The 23,513-nt window shown below is 36.0% G+C and overlaps 1 protein-coding gene and 1 pseudogene across 2 annotated transcripts; both read left to right on the top strand.

Annotated features, from left to right (window-relative positions):
- The first annotated feature begins 6,468 nt into the window (after positions 1–6,468).
- Positions 6,469–13,183, top strand: LOC143627353 (topless-related protein 3-like; annotated as a pseudogene). The gene is made up of 20 exons (XR_013152584.1): positions 6,469–6,588; positions 7,028–7,163; positions 7,247–7,362; positions 7,446–7,581; positions 7,675–7,784; positions 8,197–8,266; positions 8,331–8,404; positions 8,488–8,676; positions 8,921–9,048; positions 9,119–9,353; positions 10,329–10,496; positions 10,593–10,685; positions 10,775–10,927; positions 11,064–11,174; positions 11,268–11,444; positions 11,992–12,121; positions 12,190–12,285; positions 12,383–12,565; positions 12,659–12,837; positions 12,926–13,183. The product of XR_013152584.1 is annotated as a topless-related protein 3-like (transcript).
- A 1,222-nt stretch (positions 13,184–14,405) lies between these two features.
- LOC143627346 (pre-mRNA-splicing factor 38) lies at positions 14,406–17,268 on the top strand. The gene is made up of 6 exons (XM_077097189.1): positions 14,406–14,695; positions 14,763–14,884; positions 14,968–15,058; positions 15,138–15,264; positions 15,377–15,465; positions 16,844–17,268. Exons 1-6 carry the CDS (start codon positions 14,406–14,408, stop codon positions 17,250–17,252), a joined length of 1,128 nt encoding a protein of 375 aa, XP_076953304.1. The 3' UTR covers positions 17,253–17,268.
- The last annotated feature ends 6,245 nt before the right edge of the window (positions 17,269–23,513 follow it).

Raw genomic sequence — 23,513 nt, 5'->3', positions numbered from 1 at the left:
ATTGGTTATAATGATTGACTGACATTGTCGGTTTACCATCGCCAAGAGAATCAGGCTCTGGTTACTAAGATGGCGTATGATCATACTGACATGTTAGACTTCAAATGAACCTCTTTGAAACATGATAGAATGTAAACACATAAGCAAATAGCATTTAATTGATATACATACAATGATTATGTTTGCGAGTTTGTGTGTGTGTATATTATAGAAAATATCTACGCGTATGTCCCCAAAACATTTGAAAACAGTAAAATAAAGGGGAATGATCAAACTCACCTTAATTCGTAGGCAAGCGAATAAGAACAATAATAAACGGTTAAGAAGTAAATGGATTGTCTGTTAACGCGTCAAACAAAATAAACCAACTGAACCTGAAACTTTGATATAAGTAAATATGAGTAAAAAAGAACTCGTTTCCGCTATAATCGTTCCCAACGGATATCTAGAACTCCGGTTATGATAGATTAAATATTTAAGTGAGTCGGTACTGACCAGAATCTGAAAAGCGAGTTGAAAGTCGGGTTTTAGTCAGTAGCCTTAAAATTTCGTTACGAGAATAAAAGTCTTTTGGGCCGGGCCGAACGGTGGTTCTGACCAGAAGCCTGAGAAAACGAATATTCAAACTTGTTGACTGTTTTGCCCTTAAACGGGTTTTAAACTAATTGACCAGTCAACACCCTTCAACCATTGAAATTGATTGAAGGTTATTGACTAGGGAATATGTATGAATGATTTTACAGAAGATAACTTACCCGGATAATGAATGAGTTAACCATTGAGAGGAGTCAAAGTTTGATGTATAAGCAAAGTCAACCTTCAAGGCTTGTATCTTCAAACAAATAAGCAAAAACGAGCAAGATGATGATGGCCAGAAGAAGAAGACGGCTGGGAATGATGAATTAGGGTTTAGGGAAATTTTGTGGCAGATAAAATACGAATTGTTTATATAGGAAACACTAAAACGAACTAAATAAGGCTATTTCACTCGTTTAAGAAACCGACTGGGCTTCTAATGACGAAATCAATATAATAATCAGTCAAAATTCGTTCTTGGGAAAGGGGTAATGAATATGGGCATGTAATTAGGCTATGTTAGTTTTCTTGGGGCTTAATTCACTCGTTTTAGTCTAGAAATAAGCGATTTCGTGCCAAAACGAACTAGGAAACAATAAACAAACAAACGAATTGCACAGAGGCCTCACGGTGGCGCGCGGCCACATGGTGACTTTGCCACCGCGTGGCGCTCCGGCCAAGGGAGGGTAAGTTTGGTTTTTTGACAATTTTGGTCCTTTAACTTCATTACATGGTTAAAAATCGATTATTTTAAAGTTTAAACAAAGAATAAACAACTTAAGGAACATGAAGGGTATAAAATGAAAATACAAATCTTAAATACTTAAAATCATTTGATTTTGTAAATAATAAGGATCCGAACAATGTTTCCGGATCGGGTAATATGTATACGAATACGAATTTGAAAAATCCGAGATGTTGCAACCCTAGTTTAAGCCGGGGTCGAATCGAACCCGGACCAAAGTCGAACCAAATCCGTAAGGTATGTTTTAAGATAAATGTTACGTATTTGATGACGGATTACCATGAAAATCGATAGGGTTTTAGATCGGCTTATAGTAAGTATGAAAGATACAAACTTTACTAAAAACAAGCTATGCATTTTGTTTCGGTTAAAACTAGTAAAGTTAGATCCGTGAAAAGGATGGATAAATGAAGTCGGTTTGACATAAAACTTGATAGTATAGTAAATCGGGGTATAGGGAGCCTGAAAGTAATGGGCTTGGTCATGAAAAACGACTAAAACAGGAAGAAATTCGAATCACGAACGTAAGGATGCGATTCACTGATATGCGATGCGATTGGTTTCAGCCATGCGATGCGATTGGTTTCGGCCATCCGATGTGATTGGTTCAGCCATGCGATTGCGATTGGTTTCCGCCATGCGATGCGATTGGTTCCAGCCATGCAAAAAGATGAATTTAGCCATGCGATTGCAATTGGTTTCAGCCGTGCGATTGCGATCCGAATCCATGCAATTTCGATTCAGAATAGTAACCCACTTAACTAAGTTAAATCAGTTCCTAACTTGAGTAGTATGGTTTAGTTAGAAAGACAGTTAATTAGCACATATACTTGTTAAACAGTTAGTCGTGCCCGGTTGAAGAAATGTGTTACAATAAATTCAGAAAGGAAAATGACCCAAGTGAGTTTCTAGATCCTTTTCTCTATTATGTTTTCGGGGCTATGTGCATACTCTATGTGATAGGTTAATGCGCTTGCCTTATATATAAGTGTATGATATGTGAATGTTGTATGCATATAGAAATGTTAAGAATATGTAATGGTGTGTGTGTGTGTGTAGAAATGTATGTATAGTCGTATGGTTGTATGATTGTATGGCTATGTGGTTATATGGAAAGTGTAAGGCCCCGAACCCCGGGAACCCCACAGTTGGTATTCATTCAAAACACTCGTAAAAATACTTAAACTTAAAAACAATTCATTTCATTAAAATAATCATCTCAGAGTATAATTCAGCGGAAAACATAACTAATAAAATAAGTTCCCAAAAATTCCGGGAATATTGTCCAAAACCAATTCAATTATGTTTATAAAACTTTTTAAATTAAAATGTTCAAAAATAAAATATTCCATCCACGTATGCCATTCACCGTCCAAGTAGCTTCGTGCACGTCCAAGCGATAAGGCATCCTCTTCCTAACCTGAAACTCACACTAACATGCACACAAAGTCAGCTTGAGCTGAGTGAGTTCAAGTTTTAAATAAATAACATCAGTAAATAATAATCATGATAGTCATTCCAAAAGTTTTAAAGTAAAAAGAATACATCGGTTAAGCCATCATCATTGATAAATAATCATTCTCATACATACATATATATATATATAAACATCCTTATAAGTACATCCCTATATATATAAATATATATATAACATCCAAGTAATAACATCAGGGTCGAGCAAACGTACAACCCAAACACGTAACATCTCATCAACGCATGCAAACACAAAGTAGGCATACGTAACATCAGTAGTCGTTACGACTACAACATCGCCAAATATAGGCCATACAATAATTTATATATATATATATATACATACTATAACATCCCAAGGCCAACTATATACTAGCAAGCCTATATAAAATAGTTTAAACGTTTCATCAAGAAAAATCGTTTAAGTGTGCATGCTAGCCTAAAACTTAAAAAGAGTAAAACGGGGCATCATGAACTCACCTGACACGAGACACGGATTCACCCCAAGCTAGGAAATCCCTAAGGGATCCCAAAACTCAAACACCTGTCGGTTTACATACAATCGTTACAATCGACATCGAAAGGACTCATTTATCCTACGAGACGTTCTAACATGGTTCGAGTTACCTAAACCCTCGACCTCATCAAACTAAACCACAACAGCCCCCGAGGCCTCACATTCACCAAAACGACCCTTAGACACTCCCGGGAATAAAGAATTCCCAAATTACCCCCGGAAGCACTAGGTGATACCAATACGCGCGTTTAGGAGTCGTCTAGGACGTTAACATCCAACTCAGCCCCGTATGGACCCATTATGATAGAATCTAGCCAACAAGTCCACACGACACCACACGAGTCAAATGGGTCAGTAACCCGCAAGTACGACGCACCAACTACTCAATAAACGCAATTGCGCGTTTTACCGACCCGTTGGAGTAATCGACAACCAATTCAGCCCCATAACTTATAAAAATGAATTTTAAACAGCCCGTACATCAAACCGAGTGTCCCTGAGCAGAATTGGTCGTTAATCACTTCAACTCTCGCGTTAAACGCACCAAACTACAATTCTAGTCAACCAAACACTAACAATCAAGCTACAACCAGTTGACCAATCTAACGAACACCAATGAACACGATACTTAAGTATGTTATACTAGACATACCAAGGAAGATCTCGGTGCAAAAACCTCACTTCAAACAGCCTCGACAAGAACACAATTGAATATCCACCGGTTAAGGCTAAAACGAACTTATCGATCAATAACAAGTAAAACATGCAGATTTTAGCATGCGAAGATGCATTTAATTACATAGGATAACCTTTGAAATAATTTATTAAATGTTTACCAGATTTTAATAAATGTCTTAGGTTTATAAAAATATTTTTATTATATTATTCTAGTAGACACAAAAATCATAAAAATTCCTCCAACACAGAAGAGTATGTGCAGCTATTTCAGTGCGCAACAAAATGGTTTTATTTTTACAAAAATCATTATCCAGCCAAATTAAATGATTCTAATTGGGTTTAGTTCCTAACTCAAAATATTAACTTCCAGAAGTGGAACCAACCAATTTAGACTTGTCTCAAAAAGGTTATGATATTGGGAAGACAGACCAGAATCCTTCATCCCGCATCAGCTTTGACACTCGATTCTTATAAAATCATAAAAAGCATTCAAATCTCGTCCAAAAATTACATATTATACCTTTCTGGAAGCTAGACTCAAAGTAGAACATCATAGAAACAAGAATCGATCAAAAAAATATTTTTTCATCAAGTTACAGACCGAACAATAAACGAGTATGAATCTATCAGAAATCGTTATAACCAAAACTCAACCCTAACGACCAATAAGCGCGTTAATATGATCAATTAAGGTGTAAAAGACTTGGGGGAACATAGAACTAACCTTCAATTGAAGGTTTATGCCCAACACTTGGCTGCCAAAAAATAAAAATCGGGGCTTGGGGGGCTGCTCGATCGGCAGGTAGGATGGGAAGGGAGCTAGGGTTTTTTTTTGTTTTATGTTATAATATAAAATGATACACTCTAGCCCCTCCAATTTGAAGGATAAAGCAACTTGAACGAAAAGTTTAATGAATTTAACTTAACGGAAAGACGAGAGGGCCTCTGAGAAAGGCTAGATAAATCCCGAGAAATATATATACATTACATGCTTAAATTCTTTTAACCGGAATTAACGGGCGTTACAGAAAGAAGGGACCGGGCCTTAATAATATCCGAGGAAGGAGGGACCGAACCCTAATAATATCCGAGGAATGAGGGACCGTACCTTAATAATATCCGAGGAATGAGGGATCGAGCCCTAATAATATCAGAGGAAGAAATGACCGGGCCCTAATAATATCCGAGGAATATAGGGACCAGACCCTAATAATATATGTGAGATTAGAGGGCGAAAGGCTCTTTAAAACTTAGAAATATATATATAATGGGTAAGTTAAAATATGAAAGTATGAATGTACTAAAGAATAAAAGTATGAATGTATATATGAAAGGAAGGTAAATAAGTAAGAATATAATGTATATCCGGATGCGTATGTGTAAGTATGAAAATGTAATGTATGTTTCCTGATTAACTAGAACTCACTCAGCGTAGCTGACTTTAAGTATGCACGCAGGTAATAGAATGACGCAGCTGGCTTAAAGGAGACACATGACATGGATTGGAGAGTCTAGCATCTATGAAGAAATGACATGACGTTTATTTATGATATTTATGTTAAGACAACTTGAATGGTTAAGACAAGGATTAATGTTTTGTAATAATATTCCACGAAAAGTTTTAATTCACTTTGATATTTAGAACTGTGTTTATGAGTAAATCAACGTCCAGTGTAGGGTGCCCGGGTCCGGGGCCTTACACACCGTGTCCATGGATTGATACCCGGTTCTTACCAACACTATTCTACCACCCGACAAGTACACTTGCTTTATATGTGCATGCAGTTTTGATGAAAATCAATTTTAAAACCTAAATTTTTGTGAAAAACTATCAATATTTATATACACTATTTGCACACATCATATATGCTGTAAGTTACTAACTCACCAACCTATATCGTTGCCAATTGTTTTAGGTTGAAAGCAATACATATAGAAACCAGTTCTCGAAAGTTAAAAAAGCAAAATGTAGGATGTATCGGGGTTTCGAACATACAATCTTCAATTGGAGATGCCTTGCGTCCCATCACACCAACCTACCATTTTGTTAATTGCTAGATTTAGAAAAGACAAAATAGCAAATCTCGTCCTTTACGTTTACACGTTTTTTCAGTGGTTGTCCTTTCGCAAACTTAATGACATAGAACATCCTTTATGTTCAAAAAACCTTAAACGTTTCGTCCTTTTCACTAACGAGGGGTAGTTTTTCCCGTTAAGTCCAGTCATAAGCATCTCATGTGAGGGCAATTTGGTATTTTTACCCAATCAAGGGCTATTTGTGTAATCATCTTAATTTTTGGACTATAAATAAATAAACATTTTTCTCCTTTTAACTCTCATCTTCATCCCAAACATTCATAACCCAACATCAACACAACCACCCACCAATGAGCCACCCACCAATGAGCCACCACCATCTTCATCATCTCAGAAACGGCAGAGGTAGAAGAACAGTGAGGTGGTTCCGGCCAGAGTTTGGATGAATTTTGTGGTGGTGGAGGCGGCAACCAGATGGAGAAGACCTGAAATTCTCGTTATTCCGGCAACATTTTCCGGTGAGAACTTGAGTTCCGGCCAGGAACTTAGATCTGCAAATCCGGTAGAACATCCTTTATGCTAAAAAACTTGGAATCCGTCAACATTTTCCGGTGAGAAACAACAAAATCAAAACCCGATAGTTTAGGGGAATGATAGATTGAGACTTGCACAAGCATTCCCCACTGACCAGGTACCATTTCGAGCATTTCAGAAACAATCGATTTTCCGGCCAGCGGATTTAATTCGATGTCGCCGTCTTTGTCGTGGCGGAGTTTGTGAAAGTGCTTTCAGATCTGAAGCCGATTGTTTGGTTGGTAATGTTTGGGGTGGTGGTCTTGTGGTTGTTTTCTGGTTTAGAGAGAGAAACAAGAAAATGGTGGAGATAAAGTTTTATTTATAATAATTATTAAATAAATATGTAAATGTACTAAACTACCTTCACACTTCTCTCATTTAATTTCTAAATTCTAATGAACTTTTTAAATATTATTCTGTTGCAGCCTTTTCCGCCCGCTGCAGCCACTGCAAATGCTAATGCTTTGGCAGGGTGGATGGCAAATGCTGCTGCTGCTGCTTCTTCGTCTGTTCAGGCAGGTGTTGTTTCTGCATCATCATTAGCTGGTCCACCAAATCAAGGCTAGGGTTCAATTTCAACTTAAGTAAGGCTCCAACACGCATGTGTATGGTAATTAACTTGGCAATTATTATATGTTATCCAGTATCCTTTTTAAAACGTCCTGCAACACCTCTTGCTACACTTGGTATGGCTGATTATCAGAATGCTGATCATGAACAGTTATTGAAACGCTTGCGCCCTGCACAGCCTGTAGAAGAGGTAGCATTGATCAATATTTGCATTTTACATGTTCATACATAAATTTCCATGAAATTTATTAGCATTTTGGTGGACTTTTTAAGGTTACTTACCAACCTGCAAGACAACAAGTTTCCTGGTCAGTTGAGGACTTGCCAAGAACAGTAGCATTCAGCATGCATCAAGGATCCACTGTCACAAGCATGGATTTTCATCCTACTCACCAAACACTGCTGCTTGGTATATATTCTATCAAGGATCTTTGACTTACAGTTTGCAGAATATTGATTTCATAATCATATATATTGTTTTCTTTTGATTTGGATCCTGTAGTTGGATCTATCAATGGTGAAATCACTCTTTGGGAAGCTGGGTCACGTGAAAAACTGGCATCAAAACCGTTCAACATATGGGATATGACATCTTGTTCTTTGTCCTTTCAGGTCTGGCTATTTACATAATTATCTGAAAACCATTTCTCATGTCTTGCATTTTATTAAGTTATAATCAGTTAACTTCTGAGAGGTGTAATCTATCAAAGATTGTGTGCAAATTGACATAAGATGCAACGCATTTGGCATGCCTTGTTATTGAAATTCTCTAAGAGTGTGGTGAGTTAGTATTATTGCGTTGTACTTTGTTTGACTTAGGTTGACTTGAGTTGCTTATATGAGTTAGTTAGGTCTAACCAACAAACTTGTAGGCTGTAGCTCTTGCTATATGTGTGTCTAGTCTTTAGTTTCTCGTAACACAACAAACACAACAAATAAATTACCAATTTTCTCCCTCTACTCTCTTCACTATAACTGAATTTCATACATGCTTAGTTACTCTCAGTGTCATAATAATTTACAGGCATCGTTTGTAAAGGATGCACCAATTTCTGTGAACCGTGTTAGGTGGAGCCCAGATGGAAATATTATCGGTAGGTACGTTTTTGTTCTTTTTCTTAAAATTGGACTCTTGAGGAGCTGATTGTGATGTCAAAGGTGCTGCTTTTAATAAGCATTTAATCCATTTGTATGCTTATGCTGCACCAAATGATTTACGCCAGCAAGTAGAGGTGAGTTGATTAATTTTGCTTATTCAACAAGAAACATGTGAATTTTACGCTTTTAAACCACATTATTCTTCATCTTCATGCAGATTGATGCTCATGTTGGTGGGGTGAATGATCTGGCATTTTCTCATCCAAACAAACAGCTTTGTGTTGTTACTTGTGGGGATGATAAGTTAATAAAGGTGTGGGATTTAACGGGGCGGAAGCTATTTAATTTTGAAGGACATGAAGCACCTGTTTACTCTATATGCCCTCATCAGAAAGAGACTATTCAGGTTTGTATATAAATACACATAGTCAAATAAAGAAAATTAAAAGCAGTAAAGAAAATCAAAAGTAATGGACTTGTAGTTTTGTACCTTATCTTTGACTCTTTGAGATTTGAAAAATAGATAAAGAGAGCTAGAAACAAAAGGCAGTAGAGTTCGGTGCATTGTCAATTTGTCACTTGTCTTGTATTTATACTTGGTTTAGTGCATTGCATTTCTATTTAAAGTGTGATTTTTGTGTAACTTTCAGTTCATATTTTCAACTGCAATTGATGGTAAGATTAAGGCATGGCTCTATGACAACATGGGATCTAGAGTTGACTATGCTGCTCCTGGTCATGGATGCACCACTATGCTTTACAGCGCTGATGGCAGTCGGTAAGTTTATCAAATTTTATAGAAACAGTATAAATGAATATGTTTATAAACATATAGTGCTTTGTTTTAGATTGTTTTCTTGTGGAACAAGCAAAGAAGGGGAGTCGTTTCTCGTTGAATGGAATGAAAATGAAGGAGCACTTAAGAAAACTTATGCTGGGTTCAGAAAGAAGTTAAGTGGAGTTGCACATTTTGACACAACTCAGAGCCACTTTTTGGCAGTTGGTGAAGAAAATCAAATACAGTTCTGGGATATGAATAGCATCAATATGCTCACTAGTGCAGATGCTGATGGTGGACTCCCGGTTAGTATATATTCTTATTTTTCACACTTTGAGGTGGTAAATTGGGCGGGGGTGGTCCGTGTAACGGGTCATGTTGACTGGAATTATGTTTTTGCCAAAATTCTTTACTTATTCTGATTACATAATAATGTTTATTTTAAATAATGGGAGAATTGCTTATATCTCCATGTAAACTTCACTAATTGCATATATTTACCCAAACCCAAAACTAAAATTGCATACATCCCCTTATTGAAATTTTACAAAATGACAAAAATACCCTTTCGAAAATACACAACCGATCAGATGAAGTGACTGTTCACAATTCTCTTCAAAAATATGCAACTGACTCTTCTCTCTTGGCAAGCTGACAATGAAAAAACACAAAAAATATAAATAAATAAATAAAAATAAAATAACTTAGTATAAACCAAAGAAAAAAGAGATTTAAAAATCACACTAGAGAAGCATAAAAAAGGAAAAAAACAAAAAAATGTAAAAAGGACAAAAAGATAGTTAGATATGAATAAATATGAAAATTTGGGACATTTCAAAGTTTCGGTAAAGCTAAGGGTAAAATAGTCATTCTTAGTCTGTTAAATATATCAAAAATGGGTAAATACCGTAAATTTGATATATTTTTTTATTAAGGTAGGGGATATATGCGATTTTGGTTTTGGGTTAGGTAAATATGCAATTAATGAAGTTTACAAGGGGGGGGGGGGGGGGGGGGTGCAATTGCCCGTTTAATAATAATAATGATATGATATCTGTAAGAAAGTGATCTGGGAAGCTTTATGCATCAAAAGGAAACTTTTGGAGACTTTTGATTTGTTCAACCCGTTTGAATCATCCTTTTGAATATTTAAAAAAAGAAAATCCATGTTTGATCTTTTAGAGATAAAACATTAGCCAAATTGACCCTTTTTTCCTTTTTTGTAAGTAAACAGATTGAAATCACCTTCTCTAATTCACATATTTAACTGATTGTTTCAGATATTTCCACGCTTGAGGTTCAACAAAGAAGGGAATCTTCTTGCTGTTGCTACAGCTGACAACGGGATCAAGATTCTTGCAAATGCTGCTGGTATGTGATCATTAAGAGCAACCGAACCCCCATCATTTGAACCATCAAAATCATCAATTGAACCCCCTGCAATCAAGGTCTTCTTTCTGTTAAAGTGGTTGACTTTTAACCTTTTTTTTTAACCAACAAATGTAGTATCTATAACTGCTTCGTATTCTATGCATCAGATGCAGATCCAGATGCCTAGCTCTTCTTCTATGGCTAATCCCAGTTCAGTTAGCTGTAAAGTGGAGAAAAGTTCACCCGTTAGACCCTCCAACTTTCTCGTGAGTCTGTTATACTCTGCTTTAAAATAAATAAATATGTTTTCTGTTTAATTGCTGATTATACTCATCTTCATTCATCTTGTATTTAGAATGGTGTTAACTCTGTTGGTCCAAGCTTGGAAAAGCCAAGAAATCTGGAAGATGTTAATGATAAGATGAAACCCGGGCAGCTGACCGAAATTGTAGATGCTGCCCAGTGTCGCCTAGTTACTATGCCTGACAGTGCAGAAGCCTCCAACAGGGTATGCCTACCATTGACCTGTTCAGCCCATTTGACCCGTTTTCTTTATCTAGATGTTGACTTTACTTGTTTGACTCGTCACACATTGGCACCTATCAATTTTGTTGCTTTATGCTGAACACTATATTTATATGCAGGTAGCCCGGCTTCTTTATACAAATTCTGGAGTTGGAATCGTGGCCCTTGGATCAAATGGTATTCAGCGGTTATTGAAGTGGGTCCGGACTGAGCAAAATCCAACTGGGAAAGTATAGGCCCTACACCATTGATAATTTTGTTATATTTTATTTCTTTATTTAGATTTAATGGTTATTAAGTTCTGAAGTGGGTGATGTTTAAAGGCCACTGCCAATGTAACTCCTCAGCATTGGCAACCAAACAGTGGTCTTGTTATGACAAATGATGTGGCTGGTGTCAATCTTGAAGAAGCTGTTCCATGCATAGCTCTGTCAAAGAATGATTCGTATGAGATAGCTGCGGGTGGAAAATTTTCATTGTTCAACATGATGACTTTTAAGGTATACTCATTACGGTGGTACATAGGGGGTGCCAATGAGTCGAGCTTCAACTCGGCTAGGCTCGTTTATTATTTACTTATATATACATTTTAAAATATTTTTATAGTTTTTCTTTTAAATATAATGATTATTACATAACATTATACATGTTATAAAGTTATTTTTTTCATACTTTTATATAATGGATATTATTATATAAACATACATTTAATATTTAATACATTAAATAAAAATTATCAAAATAACAGGCTTGTTTAGGCCGCTCGCGAGCCGGCCTGAGCTCATTTTATTAAACAAGCTTATTTTAAGGCTCGAGCTAGGAAAATCGGCTCGATTCGAGCTTTTAGCGAGCCGGTCTTGAGTAGCTCACGAGCCGAGCCCAAATGAATTAATTAAATGATCTCTAATCTAGGCTTGTTTCGAGCTTTTAGCAAGTTGGTATCGAGTAGGCAAACAAGCGGGTCGGCTTGTTTACATCTATAACACTCATAAATAAATCGTGTTTTTTGTATATAATATTATATTGATTTTAACCTTTTATTTTTAGGTTATGACAACGTTTATGCCACCTCCGCCGGCTTCAAACATTCTTAGCATTTCATCCTCAAGATAACAACATTATAGCTATTGGCATGGAAGATTCCACAATTCACATATATAATGTTCGGGTCGATGAGGTGATTATCTTCTTTTTTCCTTTTTAGTGTAAAATAATGTTATTGATTATTTGATTCTGGCTTCATAGGTGAAATCAAAGCTGATAGGTCATCAGAAAAGGATAACTGGTCTTGCATTTTCTACCCTTCTGAAAATATTGGTTTCATCAGCTGCTGATGCTCATGTGAGACTTGTAATCAATTTTGGCTGTCTTGTTTTCAAAGCATATATGTATTATTGTTATTCAACTTATTATTACATGAGTTTTCGTTACCATGCAGATTTGTTTCTGGAGCATTGATTCATGGGAGAAGAGGAAAATGGTACAGATACAACTGCCACCTGGCAAAGCACCTACAGGTGACACTCGAGTCCAGTTTCACACTGACCAGACACGGTTACTGGTATCCCATGAAACACAGCTGGCAATATATGACGCCTCCAAAATGGAACACATACGCCAGGTAAATTTACCTACGAAAAACAACTTGTTAAGAACTAATATTACAATAGTTTTGAAATTCTGATTTTTTAAACGATGTGGAATTGTATCGCAGTGGGTCCCACAAGACAATCTTTCAGCACCTATATCTTATGCGTCATACTCATGCAACAGTCAGCTAGTGTATGCTTCTTTTTGCAATGGCAGCATTGGTGTGTTTGACGCTGACACGCTAAAACTGAGATGTCGCATCGCGCAGTCTGTATATTTACCGCCATCATCAATATCAAGCAGGTAAGAACATGTAGTTAGTTAATTATTGTTAGATGCATATACACGGTGTAGAGATAATTGAAAGTGAGATGTTTAATTGTTTGTTCAGGAGTGAAGGTCCGTATCCGCTGGTGGTGGCTGCACATCCACAGGAACAGAACCAGTTTGCAGTGGGGTTGACAGATGGATCAGTAAAGGTAATAGAACCATCAGAATCTCAAGGAAAATGGGGCCTTGATGACAACTGAATATAATAATATCATATCTTTGGCTGTAAACTCTTTTTCGTCGTCTTCAGGAAACTATACTTACTTATTCTACCTACTTATGTCGTCTCATTTAAATAATTTTATTAGTATTATTGTTTTGTGGTTTTTCCGACTTTTTAGCGTATTATGACGTTGGGAAATGTTATTATGATATTATGTATTGTTTCCATGATCCAACAAACTCTTTGTTATTAACTGATTGATTATATAAACTTTACCTTTGATACTTTCAAGGGACTGTTGGCGCTAACTACTGCATAATTATGCAAGTATCCTTGTAATACTCGCAAGTCGTTTCTTGACTTCCCATTTGAACAGAACAAAACAAAACTTCGGTGTCAAATGTCTGAGGCCTAGAAATGTTATTACTAATAGAAATGGTGGAAATCAGATTTCGGACGCATCTCATCTCACTAAATGGCTCGTTTTGAATCTGGCATCGGTCTTTATGATCACATAGTTCCTGCAAAATGTTTGACCATGTTAAGATACAAATGTTCCTCATATTAGATCTCACGTAAAACATTTTTAAATGAGATGACTTATGAATAGGATCCATGGAGTAATCTAAACACATAATAAGAGTCTAGTGATTTACCTATTCGTTATGCAACGAATTTGGTAGGTAAAGATCAGACGTCGCAGGTGTTAGTCAATGTAAATTATGTCTTTACTGACTACATTCGTTATGGTACCTAAACTAAACCTAACATATAAATTCTTCAAATTAAAATACCTAAAAAAATAGCGGCGCTCGTATAGCGTATTATATTTAAAAGTACCATATTTAAAACCATATTATTCGGCCAATAAAATCGGGCATTGTGTTACAGCAGTTATGTTAGTAAAGGGACCATAATAAAACCTAAAATATAAATTTGTTGAATTAACATATAAAAAAATTAAAATATTTTATAAGAGTGTTTATTCGGTTGTAAAAATCGGATATTGTTAAAATCCGAGCAACGATTTTAAGCGAAGTTAGCGTAAAAAATGTGTGAGAGTGGATAGTAATATATTATTATAAATACATAAAAAAGGTTTAAGTTAGGGTTGAAGGAAAAGACATCGGCAGTGTGCATATGTGGTTGTTGATTCCGGCTGCTCGATTGATTGATTGATTGATTCCGGCAGGTTAATCCGATTACTTTTTTTTACTTCCTTGTTACTTTATATTTGATTTGTTTCAGTTAAACCTAACCCTAGCTTTTTGAAAGAAAACAACAACAACAACGTTGTCAGGCCGTTTGATTAATTACATGTTTAGTGCTTCTCAATTCTAATATCAATATTCATATTTCCTATTTGCATCTCAGTTTAATGGCCAACCGAACCGACCCCTCTGCAAAGAGCATACACGGAACCAACCCACAAAACCTTGTTGAGAAGATTTTGAGGTCCAAAATCTACCAAAACACCTACTGGAAGGAGCAATGCTTCGGTTTGACCGCAGAGACGCTCGTTGATAAAGCAATGGAGCTCGATCACGTTGGCGGCACTTACGGCGGCAACCGCAAGCCCACACCTTTCATTTGCCTTGTCATGAAGATGCTGCAGATTCAACCTGATAAAGAAATTGTCGTCGAGTTCATCAAAAACGAAGATTATAAGTAATTTCCCTCCCTCTTTTATACTTGTTAGATAATTCATACTGATACTGAAATTACTTTTTTTTAGATATGTTCGAGTGCTTGGAGCCTTTTACCTGCGACTCACGGGCACGGACATCGATGTGTACCGCTACCTGGAGCCATTGTATAATGATTACCGGAAGTTGAGACGCAAATTAGCTGATGGGTGTAAGTTCTTTGACCTCTGTCAACCTTTTTATGTTTATTTTTTGGTATGCTGATATATGTTGTTATCTTTTTTAATGTATTAGACTTTGCTCTCTCACATGTGGATGAAGTTATCGATGAGCTTTTGACAAAAGATTATTCGTGTGACATTGCTCTGCCACGTATGAAGAAAAGGTATGGTTACAAATTATTGCATATCACATCTTTCTTTTGTGAAGATATATAATTAATAGTTTACATTTTTTATTTGAAGGCTTACTATTGAAGCAGTTGGTGCTTTGGAACCTAGAAAAAGTGCACTTGAAGATGATTTTGAAGAAGAAGAGGAAAAAGACGAGGATGATCAACTTATGGATATTGATAACGGGGCTCATGAAAAGGTTTTCTTTTTCTTTTTCTTTTTTTTTTTTGGCATATGCAATTATACATGATTTCATCACTATAATTTAAGTATTTAACTATATGTTTGTGACTTCTTTTTTCTGAAAATAGGATTATTATCGCGCACAAAGCCCGTCATGGGAAAGAGGCCGAGATCGTGACCGTGATCGTGATCGGAAACGTGACAGCCATAGACACAGGTATGGCTCTCTTTCTCAGTTAGTTAAATTTGACCAGAAACTGTTATGTTAGTTTGTCTTAGGATTAATGGAAGCTTGTTTTTCAAAATTCTCACCGGTCACACTGGTTTGCATTGTCATGGGTTTTCATAGGCCCAAGATGGTATGGAAGACACTGGTTTGCATTGCTTGGGGTTTCGTAGCCCAAGATAGTATAGCAGCCGGTGGATTGAAAGAGCTTCCTAGATGAATAATATTATTTGATCCTGCCAGGTTTCACTGTACTAGCATTGTACAGATGAGAAGTATGATGGATCACACATTCCCGTCACAACTTAACTCTGTTTACTCGTTATACGCATTCGGGTTCTTTACTAAAGGTTGCAATTCCAACCTGAATGTGTTAACTTCATTTACTCTTTATACTTGTTAGGCCTGTAACTGAACGAACGTTCAGTGGGAATACAACGAACGAACATGAACAATTTTTTTTTTGTTTATTAAACGAACAGACATGAAAACATGTCTCGAGTGTTTGCGCTACGTTCATTTAAATTCGTTTATGTTTGTTTGTTTGTTAATGCTCATTTATGTTTGCTATATTACGTTTTTTGAAATTCATTTGTTTACATTTGTCACACGTCATTTATTTAAACAAACAATCATATGTATGTTCATTTAAATTCCTTAGGAGCTTCTCTTTACCTTATTTTTGGTCACACGTCACTATGTAGTTCCCTTTTTGTATGCTATGCTTATTATTATTATTATTATTATTATTATTATTATTATTATTATATCTGTATACTTTTATCATTATAATTACTAAGTGTTAGTATTAATTATATTACTGTTGAACTTTGATTGCCTCTTATATCGTCACATACATATGATTTTTAGAGCTGAGGGTCTCTTTGGAAGCCACCTCTCTATGCTATTGTATAGAGGTACGGTGTGCCTACATCCCACCCTCCCTAGACCCTACTTATAACTCTGCTATTGGTGGGATTTTCCACTGGGTATGATTGATTGATTGTTTACATTTGTTAATATATTAATTTAAATTTTTTAGTCCCATTAAAATTTAGTCAAGTTTTACTAACTTTTTAGTTTACTTTTAATCATTTTTAGCTTAGTCATGATCGCTCGTTTATGTTTGTGAAATGTTCGTTTATGCTGTTTACGAACGAGCGTAAACAAATGCAAGCACAATTATTTTTTTACTGAGAGAATGAACAATGTTTTGTTCGTGTATGCCTAGATCCTAGTAAAAAAGATAAGTTAAAAATGGAATGGGTCAAAAGGCGACGTGTATTTTATAATGCGTACAACCTTCTAAATATCTGTATACACAAAGTTGCAGATTAATGTTGTGATTGTTTTTGTATATGTTTTTCAGGGACCGTGATTATGATCGTGAGTATGATAGGGATTATGAATGGGATCGGCGTGATCGGGACCGTGACCGTGATTTAGACAGGGACAGGGATAGGGATAGGCGGGACAGGGATCGGGGGAGAGATGATAGAGATTATGGGCGTGAGAGAGATAGGAGGGACAGGGATAGGGATCGTGGTGGCAGGAGGAGGAGCCGGTCAAGAAGCGGAAGCAGGGAGAGGGAAGAGAGGAGGCATAGGCGGGGACGGGACGGTAGTGCTAGTCCTCGAAGAGGGGCGGCAGAGGAGGAGAAGCCGAAGAAAAAGAAGAAGGAAGAGAAGAAGGATGATGGAACGGACCATCCTGATCCGGAAATTGCTGAGGCCAACAGGTTACGTGCGTCGCTTGGTTTGAAGCCTTTGAGGACCTGAATGTGATTGTTATATGGAGTTGTTAGTCTTTATAGATTCACATGCTGTTAATGGATCTTGCCTATGAATCCAACCATTTTACAGATTTTCAAGTCTTGTATCAATGTTTGTTAAAATTTAAGTTACTTTTTTTAATCAGTACTTGTTGTTGAAAATCAATCAATTTAATTTGTTATATCTTAATGTTATTGTCTTTCGGTACACAATGAACATTAAGTTGAAGATTCCATGAAAATTATAAAGTTGCTAAACATATGTTAAAAAAGGTTTAGTTTTAAAGATTTACTAGTTTTATACCCGCTGTGTTGCGGCGGTAAAATCCCGATTGCTATCGTAGCGAGTCGATGCAAATTTCTTTGGTGTTGCTTACGCTCGTTACGATACTCCGTTCGACGCAAATTTGATGGATTCCGTTTACATGTGTTTCGATACTGAAACTAAAACATAATAATAATAATAATAATTTTATATATAAAGAAAAAACGTTAAATATCGGTGCCGTTGCGGCGCCGGCCACCGATATTTATTATGTGTGTTTCGGTACCGAAGCTAAAACAAAGAAAACAAATAATTTTATATTTCAAGAAAAAGCGTTAAATATCTGTGGCATTACGGCGCCGGCCACCGTTATTTAAAGACTTATTCAAGTTACAAACTTGGATGTATGATTTTATCTTTTTCCTAGTTTGCTACAACTACCCTTTCTTTTACTGTATTATTTACTTAAATTTAATATATCCTTTTTGAAACGCCAGAGAGATCTGTTTACATGTCCTGGTGTTGGTGCCTCGGTGTCACACGCAAAGTTTCTAAAGCACCTAAAGATGTTGTGTACTCTAACCCCTCTTGACTCCACATAAGCACCATATCAATCATTTTTCTCTCTTTTACTACATTTCACCCAAAGTAAATGGTTTAATCCATTTAACTCTATCTTACTTCTATTGATTTTTAATTTAATATATGGTTTTTTTCTCTTTTAACCCTTGAAAAGCATAATCCATGACCATTTTTTTAACAAATTTAACACAAATGAGGAGTGGCTTAATCGTTATTTAAAGTGTCATGTCATCCTAATTTATGTTTAACGTTAGTGTATATTAGACTATTAGTAGGCCTTATGAAGGTCTTATCCCTTTATTTAATTACCGTCCTGATATTATCCCGGTTAATATTCTAGTACGTTATCAACATTGACAAATAAAATACTGTTTTAGCAAATTACTATTACATCTGTCAAAAGTTCTCTTCAGTACCTTTATTTAAACCAAATCTTGACACATCATTAATGTACATTACTTTAAGTAATCACAAAATGAACAAAAAACATTCTATAAAATGTATGCTTTTAATCACATTATAGAAGATCTACATATAAACCTTTCTACTATATTCTTTTGAATAAATACTTCAAGGAAGTTTGTGCGGTGGTTGTGTGTCCATTTTATAATAAATTAGTAGACATGATTAGGACTAATCACAACAATTAGTTATAGGAGAGAAATTTGTGGCCCTCAAAGATAGTAAAGTGCATTTCATGGACGGTTGGAGATTGAATAGTTAAAGTACCTAACTTGTGGGGTGGTTGTATGTTCATTTTAATAAGTATACTTATGACCAATCTTCCCCTTAAATCAAGCTTGGAGTAATCTGCACTCCAGTCACATGTAGTTTCACTTTTGTTAGGGTAGATCTCAAGTTTTTAAGTATTTAGGTTCACCCGTTTTTAGTTGGGAGTCCGGAATCCAATGCTTGTTAAAGTAGTGTTTTGTTCATATTTTATTTATGTTTTTAATTTTAAAAATATATTTTAATGTAACTTTGGGAGAGGGATGAACGTACGTGGGATTTGAAAATGGATTACATAAAGTTGGACATGAGGACTAAAACAAATCAAGCCTAGTAACAAAAATCATGAACAGCACGCATATGGCAAGAATGAGGTTGAGAGACAAAAACCAGTACTTTATGTATTGAAATCAGTTATCTAAGACTATTTTTGCGTGGTTCATGTTACATAAATCCGATCGAGTCGATCCACAAGATTACTATGCAAGAATTTCTTCTCTTGTGTCAAGTTTTAGCAGAATCACTAAATCATACTGAGGAGATAATCTCAATTGCACCCATCAGGGCCGGACATGTCCGAACAAATGAAAAGAAAGAAGATATGAATGAAACGAGAGAGAATAAAAAGAAGGCCTAAATCTAATGGTCTGGGCCTCACTCCTATCATGCAAGCCATTGGAAAGATTGTTTTGGTTGGATGACAAGAAGAACGTCGAGGCTTTCCATGCTATAGTCAAACCCCAACAAGATGAACAGAGCCACATTAGGATTTGGGCATGTAACATTCCATAAACTTCCGTGCTCTTTTTGCCAACTTTAAGAGTTGAAAGGTCAAATTGTCATTTAACCAAACTTAAGATCTAGGGTCTAATCTGTATTTAGGAAAAATTTGGATTAGACGGACCGTCTGATCAATGAGACGGTCCGTATCAAACGTGACATGGATATTAAGTTTCCTTTCATGCACAAGCACTCTGATTATCAACTCCTACACCAAAATCAAGCTAGTATAGTGCTCTTGAAGATTTTAAGCAAGTTCAAATCAAGCAAAGAGGTTGTGACTGGCCAAGTAGGGATACTTATCAAGCATTAGAAGTATTTCCAAATCATTCCTAGGTTGTGTTAAGCTTGGAAGTAAGGTATAGTATCACTAGCATTCGTTTAAAGTTCGTTTGCTTCATTTAAGCGAGTATCCAAGCTAAGATCGATCCCCTCAGTCAAAATAGTATACATAAGTCACATAAGTGTTTTCAAGTATCTATCTATAAGGTCTTAGAACACATAAGAATATCGAAAAGTTGTGGAAATGAGTTTTAACCTTAACAGACCAAAACTGAAGGTTAGACGGACCGTCTAACCAATGATGCGGTTTGTCTCAACCCATATTTCATACGAGTCAAGTTCAAAAGATTATACGGCCTTTTACAAGCTTATACGGACCGTCTCATAATGTACAGTCCGTCTCAATAAAATGGACCGTCTCAAACTTGTGGCACCTCGTATGAACCTTTTTTTAGTCAAAAGGGTCAAACTAAGGATGATGCAGACCGTCTCATCATGATACAATCTGTGTCACATTAAATTTTATTATTTAATAAAAATTAAGTTTTAAACCTTAAAACCGAACCAGTCTTTGCAAACAAAGTTTGAAATGATAAAACAAGCCCATTGTGGCCTGCAGCTGGATCAAAAGATGATCCGGGCATTTATGTAAACCTATTTTATATGGGTTAATCATCAGATAGATAGAAGGTTTTCAAAATGGTCACAACAACAATACAGAATTGGTGAATACATTAAATCTTTACAAACGGTCAATTAGATTTTACTCTATAAGATAAATGGGTTGTTTGTCTTAAAGAGTCAGTCAAATATTTACATGAGATTACGTGATCACTAAAATGTTGTAATACAAAATAGAATTTAAAAGCAACTTAGATCGATTCTAAATATGTCTGGATCCAAACATAACATACTAGAAGGCATGTTATATGTAAGTCTTAACTAGTTCTCCAACAGGCACAGTTCTCAAAGACCCTTGAATTATGTGTGTAGGGCAATGGCCCAATCCCAGGAAAAACATATTAGATTGCTGTACTATAAAACTATCTTTGTATTTTATGAAAGTTTGCTGAATTCTTTTAGAGTCTGCCAACATTTCACTAGCATATTTGACGTATTTTTTAAACATTTCAGGTAACTGAGAATAATCAACTTATACAAGGATTAGGAGCCATTAAAGAAGGCAGATGATCGCAACTCAAAGAAGGCTCGATTTTGTTAAAATTCAAATCCTTGTAACGAAAGATGCAATGTTGTAAACCAAAACTTGGGTGTGCTGAGAAATTGTCAATGTAAATTAATATTTTAAAAGTCATCTGCTAAATAAACCTGCAACTCTAATATATTTACAAAACAGGTACCAACCGACAAGGCATGATCTTTCTTTTAGTTGTTGAATCTCTCTTTGATTGAGCAACGTGTGACATTCCGAATCCTCATTACTAATGGATTCAAAATGATCTCTGAATTGATTAGAAAATCCTTTCAATTGGCTAGAATTCCTTACTTGAACGAAACTAGATCTTGTGTAATCAGGTCAAATATTTAATGATACATTTCGTACCTTAAGATCACCCCTATAATATACAAAGACAAGCTCCAGTATTTGAGATCTTTCTTTTTGAATAATATCTCAATTCCAGTAACGGTTTCATTAGATATCTTACAACTAGAATCGCTCATTTTTCCGATTCAGCCCCTCCATCACCGCGAACCCCAGTTAGATTTAGGCATGCTATACTTTTTAGTTATTGGAAGAACCCAAGTACTCTCTTTCCAAATTGATACCTTCAAAAACATTTAATGCATATGATATCATTATAAAGAGCATCTTGCATATTAAATATTATGTCATTATATAATGACGTGTATCCCTTGGATAAAGAGTATGACCACCGGATCATAAGGACCAACACAAACCATGATTCGCAAAGGATAGACAACGTGATGGCCTGCACTAAATGCCCCTAAAAGCATTCTAAGAGAGGCATATATAAGCGAACATCCTCAAGGAAAGCTCTCATTTTAATTCTCTACAACTATCACACTCCCCTCACTGATACTTATTCTCACACTAGAGGCTGGTCATAACTGCAACCCTTGGGTTCCCATGTGACGAGACTATGGTGGTATTCTTTTTGTTGTAGGAATAAGGTGGGTCCAGACTATAGTATGTGTGGATCGTGTCAGCAACGCATACCCATCTTTTTGAACTTTTTCATGACACATTTCCATAGTTAGACAAGTAAATACAAATGTTTAAGTTTTAACTTTATTATTGTGAGTAGACTCATTAAACATCTAAAGAGAAACCTTGAAGAAATTGTCATCTAGAAGGTTAGAAGGTTGAAATGAGTTAAATCGCACTAATATAACAATCGAAGTAACAATGGCCACCAAATACATATGACTGTGTTATAGACTTTTAGATAAATATATATATTAACACATGTGGGCTAGTGTTTACCTGTTTTATCAAGTTTAGATCGAAACATACCAGATATCAGATTCATGACATATAAAGAGAACATTACAAAAGTAGTTCTATATCGCTAAATTAATTGTTATGTTCCACTAACAGCATTTAACCAACCTAGAAACCATATGCTGCACCCCGAATTGAATGTCGATGCTTCTCTAAGGTTTAATATGCACTTATCATCTTGTTAGAAAACATCTACATCTCTATTCCTGATAAGGTGCAATGTCTGCTTTTTGTTTAGTCTTAGAAGTTCTTCATATAAATAATAACTCAAATGCGTGCAATACATATGCGCAATTTGTGTGTGAGTTCTACAATCATGTATTTGTTAAAAACGAGCAATATTGAATAGGGAGGTACGGTCCGATCTCAAGGGGTGGAAGGAGGAGATCATAAAAGTCCAGGGGGGCATTTATGCATACTTGAAGAATAAGTTTAAGTTTATTTTTTTTATTAGTTTTTGAATAAAATTGTTTTCGTTTGAAAGTCAAATTCAACAATTTGTGTCGGTTTAGGATTATGTTTGTACGGGTCTATATACACCCTCTAGTTCTTTTTATTATCTATGTATCTTGGTTTTCGTGAGTCTAACTAATATTACCAGAAAAGCTCCTTGAACACAAATCATGAGTTGGTTTTTTGTTTGGGTGTGTTCGCTTATAGTTCTTGATTTCCACTTGTAAATCATAACAAGTGGTATCAGGGCCAACCACAGATTCATATCTGGTTCTTTGATCAAAGTCCAGCCCATGTGATTAGTTCCACGATCGATCGCTTGTTTAAGCGATTGATTTGGCTGTAGATTAAAAGAATCGTTCGGTGAAGAAAAGCATAAGTAAAACCCATTAATCATGGCAGAGTTTCAAGGGCTCGGTGCAGTTAAGAAGTTGAACAACTCGAACTACAATACACGGTCTACCTGTATGAGTTCGTTTCTACAGGGTTTGGATCTATGGGAGGTTGTCAAGGGTGCAAGCACGGAGGAACCAACAATTGATACTAACAGGGTGATTCACAAGTGGAGAGTTAAAGTCGGATGAGCGATGTTCATCCTAGAGACAACGGTGGAGGATGAATTGTTAGAACATATCCGAGATCTTGCAACACCAAAGTTAGCCTGGGACGCGTTGGCTGCCCTGTTTTCTAAA

This window comes from Bidens hawaiensis, unplaced genomic scaffold (assembly GCF_021521415.1).
Source record: "Bidens hawaiensis isolate Kalapana, Puna unplaced genomic scaffold, B.hawaiensis_p1.1 tig00004658_1, whole genome shotgun sequence".
Taxonomy (NCBI): Eukaryota; Viridiplantae; Streptophyta; class Magnoliopsida; order Asterales; family Asteraceae; genus Bidens; species Bidens hawaiensis.
Note: the sequence above shows the minus strand (reverse complement) of the source record. Positions and strands in the feature narration are given on the sequence as shown.

Coding starts and splice junctions, on each gene's coding strand:
- LOC143627346 (XM_077097189.1), top strand. CDS start 14,406: ATGGCCAACCGAACCGACCCCTCTGCAAAGAGCATACACGGAACCAAC. Junction 14,696..14,762: donor ATCAAAAACGAAGATTATAA/GTAATTTCCCTC, acceptor ACTTTTTTTTAG/ATATGTTCGAGTGCTTGGAG. Junction 15,059..15,137: donor CTGCCACGTATGAAGAAAAG/GTATGGTTACAA, acceptor TTTTATTTGAAG/GCTTACTATTGAAGCAGTTG.